Source organism: Dama dama, chromosome 22 (genome assembly GCF_033118175.1).
Source record: "Dama dama isolate Ldn47 chromosome 22, ASM3311817v1, whole genome shotgun sequence".
Taxonomy (NCBI): domain Eukaryota; kingdom Metazoa; phylum Chordata; class Mammalia; order Artiodactyla; family Cervidae; genus Dama; species Dama dama.
Window position 1 is genome coordinate 53,059,354 of NC_083702.1, and position 14,032 is coordinate 53,073,385.

Consider the following 14,032-nt stretch of genomic DNA (forward strand, 5'->3'; position numbering starts at 1 on the left):
AACACAGAAATGGAAACTGGCCTGTGATCTCAAAGAAATTATAAAGAGGCTAACAATACCACATGGTCACAATGTGTTAGGTATCAAGTGAGTGATGAAAGCAAGGTGCTTTATGGACTAAAAGAAGAGAAGTGACAGTTTAGATGACACTTGGATGCGGGAGCACCAGTTCTTCAGAAGCGGGGTGCAATGTGTTAGGGGTTATTAAAACAGGAGATTTAATTGAGAGTCTGGATAAGGGATGATTAGACCCTGTCTCCTAAATACCCTCCCCATGGTTTCCATAGCCAGGCAGCTACTCCTTCCCCTCTGATCACTTCTTGAGAAACTGAATGTGGCTCTAGTCCCAGAAGTGAGGTGCCTTTCTGAAACTGTTACCTGAAAGGTCATATACTGAAGGTGAGTGTTCTGTGTTTCCTTGGATTCTGTAATTGTCTTTTTAGCAGATATTCATCACATAAACAGTTATATTAATTATATGTATAATTATATATAAATATATGTAACTATATATATATATATATATATATATATATATATATATATATATATATAAAACGTATCCCTGAAGCTCTGACGTTTGTGGACTTAAAGATCCTGGGAAAAACAAGCATCTACCAGGACTAGCTAATTCCCAAAGTTAGTCAACAATTTATTTGCAAGCACATTTCTCATACACAAACCAACCAATCTGAGTCCATTACCCCCAACCACCTCCTTATCTAAACTTTTACACCAAGCCAATATTTCCCCTGCCATAATTCAACCCAGGGCAAGGTACTGACAAAAGGGACAATTCCTGTGCCCTAAACCCACTGGAATTATTCACACCAGCCAGTCTTCACCTGTTTCTCCTGTCCTGCCTTGCCTTTCAACCACAGAAATCACAGTAAAGGATACGGTGTAGGCTTTCCCCTGGCTCTTGCTTCTGTCTGCCTCCCAACCAAAATTTGGTGTTTCCCCTACAACCTGTGTGGCATCACGTGTCCGCTTCTCTTGGGAAACATAAGTAACATTCTTTCAATGGTAATTACCTTTCAGTCATCACTCATCAACTACATAAGTTAAATCCCAGGGAACAACATGGCAAAAGGACCTCCCCACTACTAAGCAAACTTTCTTAATCATTAGGCTAAATGCGGTTTTATTGGGCCCCCCCAACTGTAAATATCTCCAGATATCTTCTCCTGAGGTCATCTACTTTTTAGGGACTACTGCCTACAAAAGCCTACAACCCAACATTCAGAGTGAAGTTAAGAAAGGCACAATTAAAAGGAGGAGCCTGAAACAAAGGATTCTTAACTAGGTTAGATTATATCTAGCCTAGAATGAATAAAAAGGCTAGAGTTCCTTTACTTAACCAAGTCCCAATAGATGATTGAATCTGCCTGCAATGCAGGAGACCCCGCTTCAATTCCTGGGTCAGAAGGATCCCCTGGAGAAGGGATAGGCTACTCAGTCCTGTATTCTTGGGCTTCAGTGGTGGCTCAGAGGTAAAGAATCTGCCTGCAATGCAGGAGACCTGGGTTCGACCCCGGGGTTGGGAAGATTCCCTGGAGTAGGTCATGGCTATCCACTTCAGTATTCTTGCCTGGAGAATCCCCACGGACAGAGGAGCCTGGCAGGCTACAGTCTATGGGGTCACAAAGAATCGGACACATCTGAGTGATCCAAGCACAGCATCACTCCTGGGGGAATTGGGGAGCAGAGGTAGGGGGTATTTAAATTTATTTTCCCACTATGCTGAACCAATACTATACTCCTCTAACTTCATCCTGAAGCAGAGCAGAAAGAAAAACAAAAAAATAGAAACCCAGTCTCATTTCCCCCACCTAAGAACTGATTCACGATAAAAGTGACTTTCTAGTTATCTGCTATGAAAACAAAGATAACTATTAAAAGATTCTTAAAGACTTTTTAATTTAATGGATATATGCAGGTGGCATTTAAAATGTCTGACTTCTAAAATCAGTATTCATTACAGTTTACTTGCTTTGTCTCCAGAATTCAGTACGATAAGTGAAATCCAGTGAGATAAACGATTATATATTCGAGAGGATTTCTGGCAGTTGTCCAGAACTTCTAGATACTGTTTTTAACAGCCCTGGAAATTCAGTTAAGTTTTGAGTGGCACTGCCGTCAGGAGCTATGGATGATTGATGAACTAATCATCAAGGATCCTAGGAGATGGAGAGACACTCCCTCTTTTCTGTTAACTAGAAATTACATCTCATAGCATTATATTTCTTTTCTTTTTTAAAAGAGCACTTTGAAAAAAATTTTTGTCAATCTTCCAACTTAAGATAATGTTTCTATAGTTCTCTAGGTAGATACATATGCTAAACCGCATTCGACCTTTGTATTCACCACAAGGCCTAGCAGAGTACCTGGCACTTAAGTTTAAATATATATATACATTTTTTTTTTTCTTTTTTTAAATTAACGAATAACTTAGCTGCATATATACCACACCAAACTAAGCAGAGATAAACTCTAACAGACCCCACGGTTTACCTTTTTTTTTTGGAGTGGGGGCGGACTGGAGGTAGGTAAGATTTTGCTAGACTACAGCCTTGCTCCACCCGACGCCCCCTTGTTCGACGTCACAATCTGGAGCGGGAACTACCATTCCCAGAATGCCGTGCGAATGGGCAGGCTCTCTGGAAGGCGCCGAGTGATTGGCGGGAGGAGGCGTTTCCTTCCGGCGTTTCCCCGGACCGGGAGGCGGGGACTAGGAGAGGCGTTCGGACGCTATTACCGGGTTGGGCGGGTCCGGCTGGGGAGGGGTTTTGGGGGTGAGCCCTGGGTTCCCCGCCTGGTGAGGAGATGGATGAGGATGGGCTCCCTCTCATGGGCTCAGGCATAGACCTGACTAAGGTTTGTAAAGATGGAGTTGGATTTCGGTGACCTGGGAGGAGGATGGGGAAGGGACGCAGGATTCCCAAAGAGACCCCACCTCTCAGCCCAACCCTGGCCTGTGCTTGTCTTCCCCGCCTCTTGGGAGGGAGGGTCCCACAGTTCACCTTAAAAAGGGGTCTTTCCCGAGCCTTCTAAGGCGGGGCGGGAGTAGTGTGCCTCTCGTCTCCTTCCCTTCCCGAGTCACGAGTTCATGTCCTCCAGGGTGAGAACTCTTACCCGTTCCGACCTCTAACCCAACCTCCTATGTTTGGCCCTTCAGTTTTTCGTATGTTTATGTGTGTGGCCTTTATCTGCGAAAATTCGCATCTGTGTGTCCAGAACCCGTTCTCAAACTTTGCAGCCTCTGTCATTTGGGACACCCCACCCCCACAGTTTAGGAAAACAAGTTATTGACTCTTCGCAGTACTTCCAGTGACTGTATCAAACAGCAGAACGCCTCCTTATTAATATCAAGGTGATTGCGTTGTGTACGTGTCGTCCTGTACAGATCATGTTTATTTTTACGTAAAACAGGTGCCAGCTATTCAACAGAAAAGAACGGTGGCATTTCTAAACCAGTTTGTGGTGCACACTGTACAGTTCCTCAACCGCTTTTCTACAGTTTGTGAGGAGGTAGGTCCTTCGATACCGGTTTAATGAGTGGCCCAATGTCACCTTGCACTTAGGAAGGTAACATGAGTTAAGCAAGAATTACGGTGCATGCAATCATGTACTATGACCTCTTGTCCCCTAGTAATTGTGTTGACATACCTTAAATCCTCTGATTCTATTACTGTCAAGTTCCTACAGCCCATCTCTGCTGAATGAACTTTCTGGAGGCTTTGTGAAATAGTTCAGTAAGGTTTATTGTGATTAAACAGAACAAAAGCAGTTTCAAGATTTCACAAAAACATTTTTTTTTTTAATTTTGAAATTCCTTATGTTTCTCTTACGCTAAGAATTGCATTCTAAATATACACTGTTTCAGTTTCTATTAAAATTATGTTACATTGCTTGATGGAAAAGATGATTGGGGAGGTAGCCTAGAAACATAACTTGGGCATCAAATATGATAGAAATAAAAATACTTCCTGCAAATGACTTGTGAATTAAGGATTAAGTAACCCAAAGACCCAGGTGGCACAGTGGTGTAAGAGTCTGTCAGTGCAGGAGACATGGGCTTGATCCCTGGGTAGGGAAGATCCCCTGGACTAGGATATGGCAACTCACTCCAGTGTTCTTGCCTGGGAAATCCCATGGATAGAGGAGCCTGGCAGGCTACAGTTCATGGGGTCGCAAAAGGTCAAAACAACTGAGCATGCACACACAACCCAATGACAGGTTAGGTACCAGATCCAGGGACACCTGTCTTAACAAAAAACTAAAGAAGAAAGTGGGAAGGAAAATGGGAAGCATGCCTTGAAATTGGTATTAAGAAAGGAGAAAAGGGGGACAAGGAAATGGGACAGTCATCTAAAACCAAAAGGTGTTCTTGATCAGTTTTCTTTACTACTTGAGGATCATGTTAAACCTTAGGGCTCCACTTTCGTGTCATGAACTACCTGAATGCTGAAATTACTGTTCATCATTTGAGTATCCCCAACGATCCAGTCCTTGAATGAGACTGTTCATAGAGGGGTGGTTGCTGCCTAAAAAGTGTAGGAATATAGTTGTCCTTGGGTACATTATTGTGTGTTAGGAACATGATACACTTGTATACACTTTAATATGTTAAAGAAAATCATTGTGCTCGGTCCATAGACTAAATTCCTACACAGATATGACAGTATTTCTCCAGAAGCTTGCAAATTCTACTTTACAAAAGCTCAGTGACCATTTAAAATTAAATACCCCTTCAGTGGAGAATTGTTGATGGCTCAGCTGAATCTGCCAGTAGTGCAGGAGACACAGGTTTGATCCCTAGTTGGGGAAGATCCCCTGGATGAGGAAAATAGCAACCCACTCCTGTATTCTTGCCCCAAAAATCTCATGGACAGAGGAGCCTGGTGGGCTACAGTCCATAGGGTCTCAAAGAATCAGGTCTGTCAGAGTTTGGCCTCAAAGAATTGGACACAGCTGAGCACACGTACAGATAAAGTATAACAATAACTGTCTTCTTGATTACTTATCCATTATCAAAGCCTCATGATTCATTCTTTCCTCCCTTCATTCTCAACTACCCTCCTCCAACTTGACTATATCACTATTTCCTACTTCTTCCTTGAACCCCAGAAAAAAATTTGTTGACAAAAATTCATGAAATTTAAAAGTAGCTAATTGCCTTTTTCTCCTTAATGGATGGTAATTTAGGATTGACTGTCACTTATTATTTAGAATTCATCTTGTAGCATTCATCTTGGATGTTTATGTCAATTGTAGACTTTTTACTTGGTGTGATGACAGTAGTATTTATTGTGTACTTATTTTGTGCTAGGCATTGTGCTAAGTGCTTTACATGTACTTAATTATCACAGCCCAGACCTTTAAGAAAGGTCCAATTATCTTTTTTAGAAATACAGAAACTGAGATGTAGAGAGGCTTAAATCATTTGCTTAGTCATTTATTCATGCTCTCATCATATATTTGAGGGCATAGTGTTTATAGGTGCAGTAGCTGCAAGTAGCTACTTGCCTACATTCAAACAGCTAGAAAGTAAGAGCTGGGATTCCAATTCTGATCTGTTAACTGGCTGCAGTCTTCTGTTCTGTTGCACCGTCTGATCTGAATAAGAGGTATGTTTACATCATTTTCAAGTGAGAGATTACAGTGTCTTCTTTATACTATTTCAAAATTTAGTTTTTAGATTTGTGTTCTCTTCTTTACCATGCCATTTCTATTTAATATAATGTCTTTTATGTGATAAACTCCAGGGATATAATGTACATATTCATACATGAAGGGCCATTTTCTCCCAAGTTAAGATCAATTTCCAAACTGGGTTGGTATTTGTTTATAGCAGCTATTAAACCTGTGGTCTTTGTTTAGTTAAAGCCTTAAACAAGAACCAAAACCACTCTGTTTCCCTCCAAAAAAAAAAAAAAATTTTGAACTTGAAGTGAACTGGAGGGAAAAGAAAACCTGGTAGGTTTTGGTTTGTTTGGGTTTTTTTTGTGGGGGAGAGCTGTTGGGGTTTTTTTTTGTTTTAATTTTTTCACCTAATCTGCTTTGAACCAAAGCCAAACAGTAACTTCAGTCACAGCTAAACTCAAATGGGAATTAAATTTGAAACCAATAGGGGTCTTTCTTCATCACTAATACTGGTTTTAGAGTTCTTTGATAAAGAGAAAAGTGAAGAACTTAGCTTTTAAAAAACCTTGTGGATACTGAACTACTTTGTAACTCTTCTAATGACTAGAACCAGGATAGGGGAAAAGTTAGAAGATGGAGAAAGGAAAGTAGTTGAATCTGACCCAAGTTACAGAGTTACTCAGGGTCGTCTCCTCTTCCCTCACAAGTCTGCAGTAAGCATTTCTGTTCTGGTCCTAATCATCACAATCTTGTGGTAGTCCATTGGGACAGGAATTGCAGATTTTAAGTCGGAAGTGCTTGGAGAACAATGCAAGTTCTGTGCATAGCACAGACACGACTGAGCAGAAGTTTAACCTTATTGTGAATTTTAAAGTTAAAGGTATTCGGCAAACAGGGCAGTCAGGTGTATTTGACTCAGACTTGTAACATGCCTAGAACACTGGGATTTAGTCATTTCTAAATATTCTAAAACATTTCTGTAAAAAAAAAAAACTTCAAATGCAAGCAAAAGCTCTGAGAATTTTCACATTACCTAAAAAAAAATTTAGTGCTTATCTTCTATGTCCAATTTTTAGGCCCACCATCAGACTTCACCTTAAACCAAGTAAGCTTTTGCTGAAAACCCTGTTTACTGCCACAGCTTTTACAACTGCTTTTAAAACTTTTACAACTGCTGGATTTAAGTGTCAGATGAAGTTTAGTAAAACCATCAGTTGTTTCCCTCTCTGGCTTCTAGGACATACTCAACCCAAAATGATGTACCAGGACATCTATTCATTTAAAATACTGTTTCTATTTTAAAGAACCGGATCTGCACATTGGATATTTTACAAACCTGAAGTCCCACAGTACTTTTTTTTCCCATGTTCAACTATTAGCTCCATATTTCTTCCTCTTTTTTTTATTTCAGTTGAGTAAAATGCACTGCCTTGCAAATAGGTGGGTGGTGCATCAAGAACTCTTCAACTTTATCTGACAAACTAGGAACCTTGTCAATTCCCCTGTGGTCCCAACTCAAGATATTTCAGGTTTGCTTTAAATCCTTATGAAGAGGATGGATGGTTAAATGGATGGGAAAGTAGACGTACCTTTCTGTTTCCTCTCTGCTGAAACTTTCAGAGGTGGGGACAATTACTGTTCTTGATCATGTTACTTATATCCATAGTCATCTACACGTCTGAGTAGTGGTTGTCAACCAGGGAACATTTGGCAATGTCTAGAGACATTTTTAATTGTTGCCATTGGGGAGTTTTTGTGGCAATTAGTGGGTAGAGGTCAGAGATTCTGCTAACTATTCTGTAGTGCACAGGATAGACCTTTACAACAAAGAATTACCCAGCCCAAAATAGACCAAGTCAATGGAGCTGAGTCAAGACTGAGAAACCTGCTTTCTGGTGGTCTAGGAGTTGAGAAGGAAAATGCAGAAGACATCAACATCATAGAAGTGAGCTTTAGCAGCCCGTAAGTGAAACCAGGTGTATTTTGTCAAGTGACGGCGGCTCTTTAGAAAGTGCACATGTATGTGTGTTACAGCAGTAATTACACGGGAACAGGCTCAAAAACATTCATTATGTGGAATAATCTTTGAAAAGCAGAGGTTCTTAATTTTGCCACGGGTCCTTTGGCAGTCTAGTGAAATGAAATTAAATGTTTTTAAATGCATAAAATAAAATTTTGGGGATTATAAAAGATATCAAGTGCATACTTTAAAATGGAGAAGGACATGGCAGCCCACTCCAGTATTCTTGCCTGGAGAATCCCATGGACAGAAGAGCCTAGCAAGTTACAGCCCATGGGGTCACAAATAGACGACTGAGCGACTAACACACAACACGTATATATGGCTCATTTAGTGGCACAGAATAACTGAAACACGCTAAGCTCTTGTTCTGGTTTATCTTGGGTTTCGATGGTTGGTTGATTCCTTTTGCTTTTTTAGTGTTCTTATTTTTTCTCTTTGTTTTAATTCTTCCCTACATTAACTACTTATCTTCCAATTTCATCTTTTTTTAAACTTTTCAAATTCGGAAAGTTTGAATTCGGGACTAATTGTATATAATTATGTGTTTTAAGTAATATATAAAGGCACATCCTGCTCGTTTCTGTTTGGGGCTAGTTTTTAATCCTGTGTTCTATGAAGAATTCCTTCATTCAGCAACATGTAATTATCGGGCTCCTGTTAAGTGTCAAGTACTGCTCTGGGCACAAGGGCTGTAACAGCGAGTAAAAAACTCTGTCTTCAGAGGAGTTTGCATTATGGTCCCAGTGATTGATTATGGCTCTGATAATGAGTTTCATAGGACTGAAAATGTAACTTCTTCTTCTCTATGAATACAGTTTTATAAAATAACCATGAAACATGCTAATTGAATACTTGAGTTTCAGTTCTTATGTAAATAAGAGAGTAGTATATTAGAAAATCACAAATATTTAAACCATAGTTTTTAACTTTATCCTTTTGTTTCTAATCTTTCTTTTTCAGAAACTAGCAGACCTTTCTCTTCGTATCCAGCAGATTGAAACAACTCTCAATATTTTAGATGCAAAGGTTTGTATTTCTGAATAATTTATAGGATAAACTTGCTCTACATATATCAACCTTCTTAGTCGCATTTAACTTTAATTGTATTTAGGAATGAATTCAATTTAGCTCCTGCATCCATGAGGTGGTGCAGTGCTTTCATTGGTTTAATTTATTATAATTGCAAAGGAAATCAGTCCTGGGTGTTCATTGGTAGGACTGATTTTGAAGCTGAAACTCCAATAGTTTGGCCACCTGATGCAAAGAACTGACTCATTTGAAAAGACCCTGCTGGGAAAGATTCAGGGCAGGAGGAGAAGGGGAAGACAGAGAATGAGATAGTTGGATGGCATCACTGACTCAATGGACATGGGTTTGGGTGGACTCCAGGAGTTGGTGATGGACAGGGAGGCCTGGCGTGCCGTGCACGGTTCATGGGGTCACAAAGAGTCAGACATGACTGAGCAACTGAACGGAATGGAAATAATCTTCATTATGAACCACTAACTGAGTCCGTTTAAGTATACACATGGGTCGAGGTTTCTTTCATTATTTAATCAAAAACATAATGAGTAACATGTTAACAAGTTGAACGTTACATAGTTTGCTTCATTTAATGGAAAACTCACAATTATCTTAATAGTAGTCATTGATAACACAGGAAAAATTCTATAAAACTTTACATGTCTCCAGAACAAAATTTGGAGAAAATCTCAGCTATTTTCCATTTGTAAATATATTAAATGCTAGCGAACAGTACCAATTCTGATCAGAAATCACAAAAGGTAACTGTCACATAAAAGCAAAGATAGAAGGTTGTTTCGATTTGAAAGCTTGCAGGTTTTGTGTGCTTTTCTTGTATATGAAATAATAGAGATGCTAATATATTTTTGTGACTTTGTTCTTTTATGAAAAAAATTGACCTGAAAAAATGTTTATTGACTATTTATAATCCATGGGATTGCCAAGAGTTGGACATGACTGAGTGACTGAACTGAGCTGAACTGGAGGAAGTGAAATGACTAATATCTTCTAGCATAGGGATCAGAATGTCTGGTTTGGGCTTTCTACATCTTCCTGTGGTCTTCAGCTACTGTATTTCCCTCAGAACATTTCTTTAGCTTGTAATTTAGGATATTTGGCCTGGAACATGTTCAAAATAGTCTCTTAGCAGCCATACCCACTTGAAACTATTTGGGCCATTGCCACTGTGCTAAATACTGTCATCAGTCAACAGTTTTCAATGAATATTGCTGCTTTAGATCTTATTGCCATTGCTTTTTCATTATTCTTTATTATGAATATGTGTATTATTTTAATGTTTGTGGAATTCTTAAGTTAGAGTCCACGGTCACAAGTTAAGTTGCCATGTGGACAGGTTAACCTTAATTATTTCCATGACCATAGAGTTAATCCTCAAAGTTAGCCAAACATTTGACAGATGTGTGTCACTGATATCAGGCTGAAATCAGAAAAGAATGTTTGCATAGGTCTTGGAAATCCAACCTAAAATGCTTAACCACTGACATCATGCTCATTTTTTGTGTATGGAAAATAACACATTGTAGTAGCATTCAGTGGTATTACTAAAGAAAGAAGAAAAGAATAAGCTGCATCACATGTTAACATGTGGCAAGAGTTTTCTCATTTCCCAGATTATTCAAACTTAAAATGTGCTACAGAGCTCATTTTGAAGGGGAACAAAATATTTTTAATCAAAATATTTTTACAACTTTGGGACATAAGTTTTCTCATCCCCACTTTACAGGTGAAAAAATTGAGGCCTAGGAAGTTTTGCACAGGGTTACATATCTTGTGACTTAAACCTTGGCAATCTGACTCCAAAGCCCGTGCTCTCATTCCTTACCCTAGGATTCCTTATTAAAAAAATAATAATTCGTGAGAAAGACTGTTGATAAGCTAAATGAGATTAGTGAGAAATTCTTCAAAAATATTTTAGTTGTCAATGCCTTTCACTTTTAAGCAGTTTATGGCACGGAGAATTTCAACCAAAGATGAGATTTTATAAACCCACTTCTATAGCTTAAAAACTTAAGAAAACTATTTAAAACACACACACACTTAGAAACTTAGTCTTTAAAGCTCTAATATTATCCTCATATACCAACGTTAATTTTCTCCTCTCAGTTATCATCTATCCCGGGCCTAGATGATGTCACATTTGAAGTATCTCCTGTAAATGTCACTAGGATCACAAATGGAACACACTCTGAAGCCACTTCAGAGCAATCACAGGTATGTAATCAAGTCCCAGGAAGCATGAGCAGGTCTTCTTGGGTGAACCAGATAGACCAAATCTGCAGGTTCAGATAAAGAAGTTAAATAAGGACTAGTAACATTTAAGATAAAAAATAAAGTTTTAAACAAGTTACTAGCTTTTCATTTTGTTATTCTGAACAGTTTCCTGAAGTTAATATTTTTCTTGCCTATATAAAATGAAAATTGACTTATACAGGGCTAGAAATAATCTTGAACATAACTACTTTCTTCAAATTCACTCTGGAAATTTTTTTCTTAGTTCTTATAAGAAATGTGTCTTTTAAATGTTGTAGTATGACACTTTCACAGATGAATAAAAATAGAATAGTACGGTGACTACCCAAGTGCCCATTACCTGGATTCACCAGTTAAGATTTTGTTGCAATCGCTTCATCTGTCTTTTTTTGTCACTGAAGTGAATTCCAGGCATCATGTCTTCTCACCCATGTATAATTACCTGAGCATCTGTGAAAAGTTCTGACATTTTCTTGTATAACCACAATGTCTTTATCATATACAGTATAATGAGCAATAATTCCCTGATAATATCTAACTCTTTGTTACCAAAACTCTGCTCCATGGGCCAGCAACCTACCTGAGGACTTGTTAGAAATACAGAATCTCAGGTTCCACCCCAGACCCACTGAATCAGAATCTTCATTATAACAAGATCCATATGTGATTTGAAGGCTCTTGAAATTTGAGAGTTCCTGATCTAAGAAACACCACTTGTCTAAAAAAGTGTGTTTGGGGAGTTGATTTGTTCAAATCAGCGTCCTTGTAAGGCCCACACTCTATGTTTGGCTCTTAGGTTTTAACGTTCATTTATGCTCTGTATAAATTTAAATTGTGTATTTTTATTTCAAGAAATAAAAATTCTTCGTTGTTTAAGAATAATCACTAGTGTATCTCAGTGAGGTATTAAAATCCAAAATAAAATAATCACTAAAATGGTGGTCTAACAAGTAATACCAAACAAGCAGACTTCCTATGTATGTGGAATTTTGCATTTGTACCTGGAGGTACTTTTTATGGGATATCTTTTAGATCATAATGATGTTGACCGTGATTATAATACCTCCCTTATAAAGGTTTCTGACTGTATGTGTGGTGTGTTAAATGCTTTTTATAAATTAACTCATTTAATTCTCACAACAGCCCTATAAAGTAAATACTTTGATCAGTTCTATTAATACTTTACAGATATGTCAAATGAGGTACACAGAGGTTAACTTGTTGAAGGTCAAACAATAAACGTAAAAGGTAGAATTTTTATCCAAACAATCTGGTGTCAAGAATCCTATCTCTTATCTGCTACACTGCACTGTCTGTAGCACCTGTGTTGAACTCATAAAACATAACCCACCCCAGTATTCTTGCATGGAAAATTTCATGAACAGAGGAGTCTGGCGGGCTACAGTCCATGGGGCCACAAAGAGTAGGCCCCAACTGAGCACATGTGGTCTAATGCTCTGTGTGGGAGGAGCCATATATTTAGAAATATTGTATATTTGACGGATGAATTAGATAACTGTTTACTTAACAATTAGGGCTTCTCTGATAGCTCATTTGTAAAGAATCCACCTGCAATGCAGGAGACCCCGGTTTGATTACTGGGTTGGGAGGATCTCCTGGAGACGGGAAAGGCTACCCACTCCAGTGTTCTGGCCTAGAGATTTCCATGGAATTCTCTGGCCTAGAGAGGTCCATGAGGTCACAAAGAGTCGGACACGACTGAGTGACTTTCACTTCACTTCACTTCACTTAACAATTAGGTATTAGAAAATTTAACATCCATTTAATTAATAGAACAAATTCCATTGTGGTGATCACTGGAATATATATATATATAATATACAAAAATAAATTCAGATGTTTAGATGAGTTTAACTTTACAAGGTTTTATCAAAGATGAGCCATCCTTTTTCTAAAACAAGGCATATGTAAAAACTATTACATGTTTCCATTCTACCTCGTAGTTATTCTTTGGTGGATACTAACCATTATTATGTTTCTATAAATTTATAAAATGATATCTGACTTTTGGTATTAACTTTTCTAAGTGTTACTGTGCATGCCCGTATATAATATGTATTTAAAACTTGTGCAGTTGTGTTGGTCTTGCCTATTTAAGGTCTCAAAAAATTGATTATGAGTAATCACAACTGAATTATCTAAAATCCAGAATTACTTAATATTCTGGTAATTTTATTAAAAAATAGTTATTAATTCATTTGGAGGATTTATAAAGTGCTGTTGGCTTCCTGAGTTTAAAAAATGTGGTAAAGTTGTGTATTGATTGGCTCAATAAGGTAACTGTTCAGCATGTTCTTAATATTGAAATCAACTTTTTATTTCTCTCCATTGTTTTTAATTGGTATATTTTATGTAAAATATTTTGAAATGGACTGAAGTATTGCTTAACACAGAATTTCCATTGACATTACAGTCAACTTGCTTATCAGTTAAAAGATAATCATGAACTTTTTTTTACATCATCCATTCATTGCAATCTCCAATCTATATATGAGTCAAAGACCCAAGGTTTGCATACTGATTTTTCTGCACCTTTAATTTCATGGTTCAGACCTTATCATTACTCACAGTAGAACATCTAATTGTACAGATTGAGATTAATTTGAGAATAAAATGAAGGACAGTTGAGAGATATGATAGAGGATTTAATGGGTCATACAGATAGCAAAGGTGTAAGACCTGATATAATTAAACCTTGTTGAGGTCTTGGTTATTAGGCTGAAGTTAAAGGCTGAGTTTTAAAATCCAGTGGTCTTATATGTAATTACCATTTTCTCCATTGTGCTATTGTATGAGTTTATTGTCCTTATTTTTTTAAAAGCATACATGGGTCTTGTTGAAATTTTTTGTTTAATTAAATGTTTTGGACGTTTTGTAATTAATGTATTTTGCAGATGGATGTGTATATGTATATACATGTTTACACACAACATATGTGCACTTGTGTACACTTGATGCTGTCATGTAACTGGAGTAACCTAAAGAATTTGGGGATATTTTACTTCAGCATTTAAAAGAGATTTAATTTACATTTGAATTATCTAGGGA

General features: G+C 37.8%; 1 protein-coding gene across 2 annotated transcripts in view; it reads left to right on the forward strand.

The window, feature by feature from the left end:
- Positions 1-2,737: 2,737 nt before the first annotated feature.
- WASHC3 (WASH complex subunit 3) overlaps positions 2,738-14,032 on the forward strand; it is a 58,675-nt gene continuing 47,380 nt past the window's right edge. For both annotated transcript variants that reach the window (XM_061125528.1, XM_061125529.1), the window contains exons 1-4: positions 2,738-2,877; positions 3,433-3,531; positions 8,630-8,695; positions 10,817-10,924. In XM_061125528.1, coding sequence (XP_060981511.1) covers positions 2,827-2,877; positions 3,433-3,531; positions 8,630-8,695; positions 10,817-10,924 — 324 coding nt within the window. In that variant the 5' untranslated portion in view covers positions 2,738-2,826. The remainder of the gene's footprint in view (positions 2,878-3,432; positions 3,532-8,629; positions 8,696-10,816; positions 10,925-14,032) is intronic.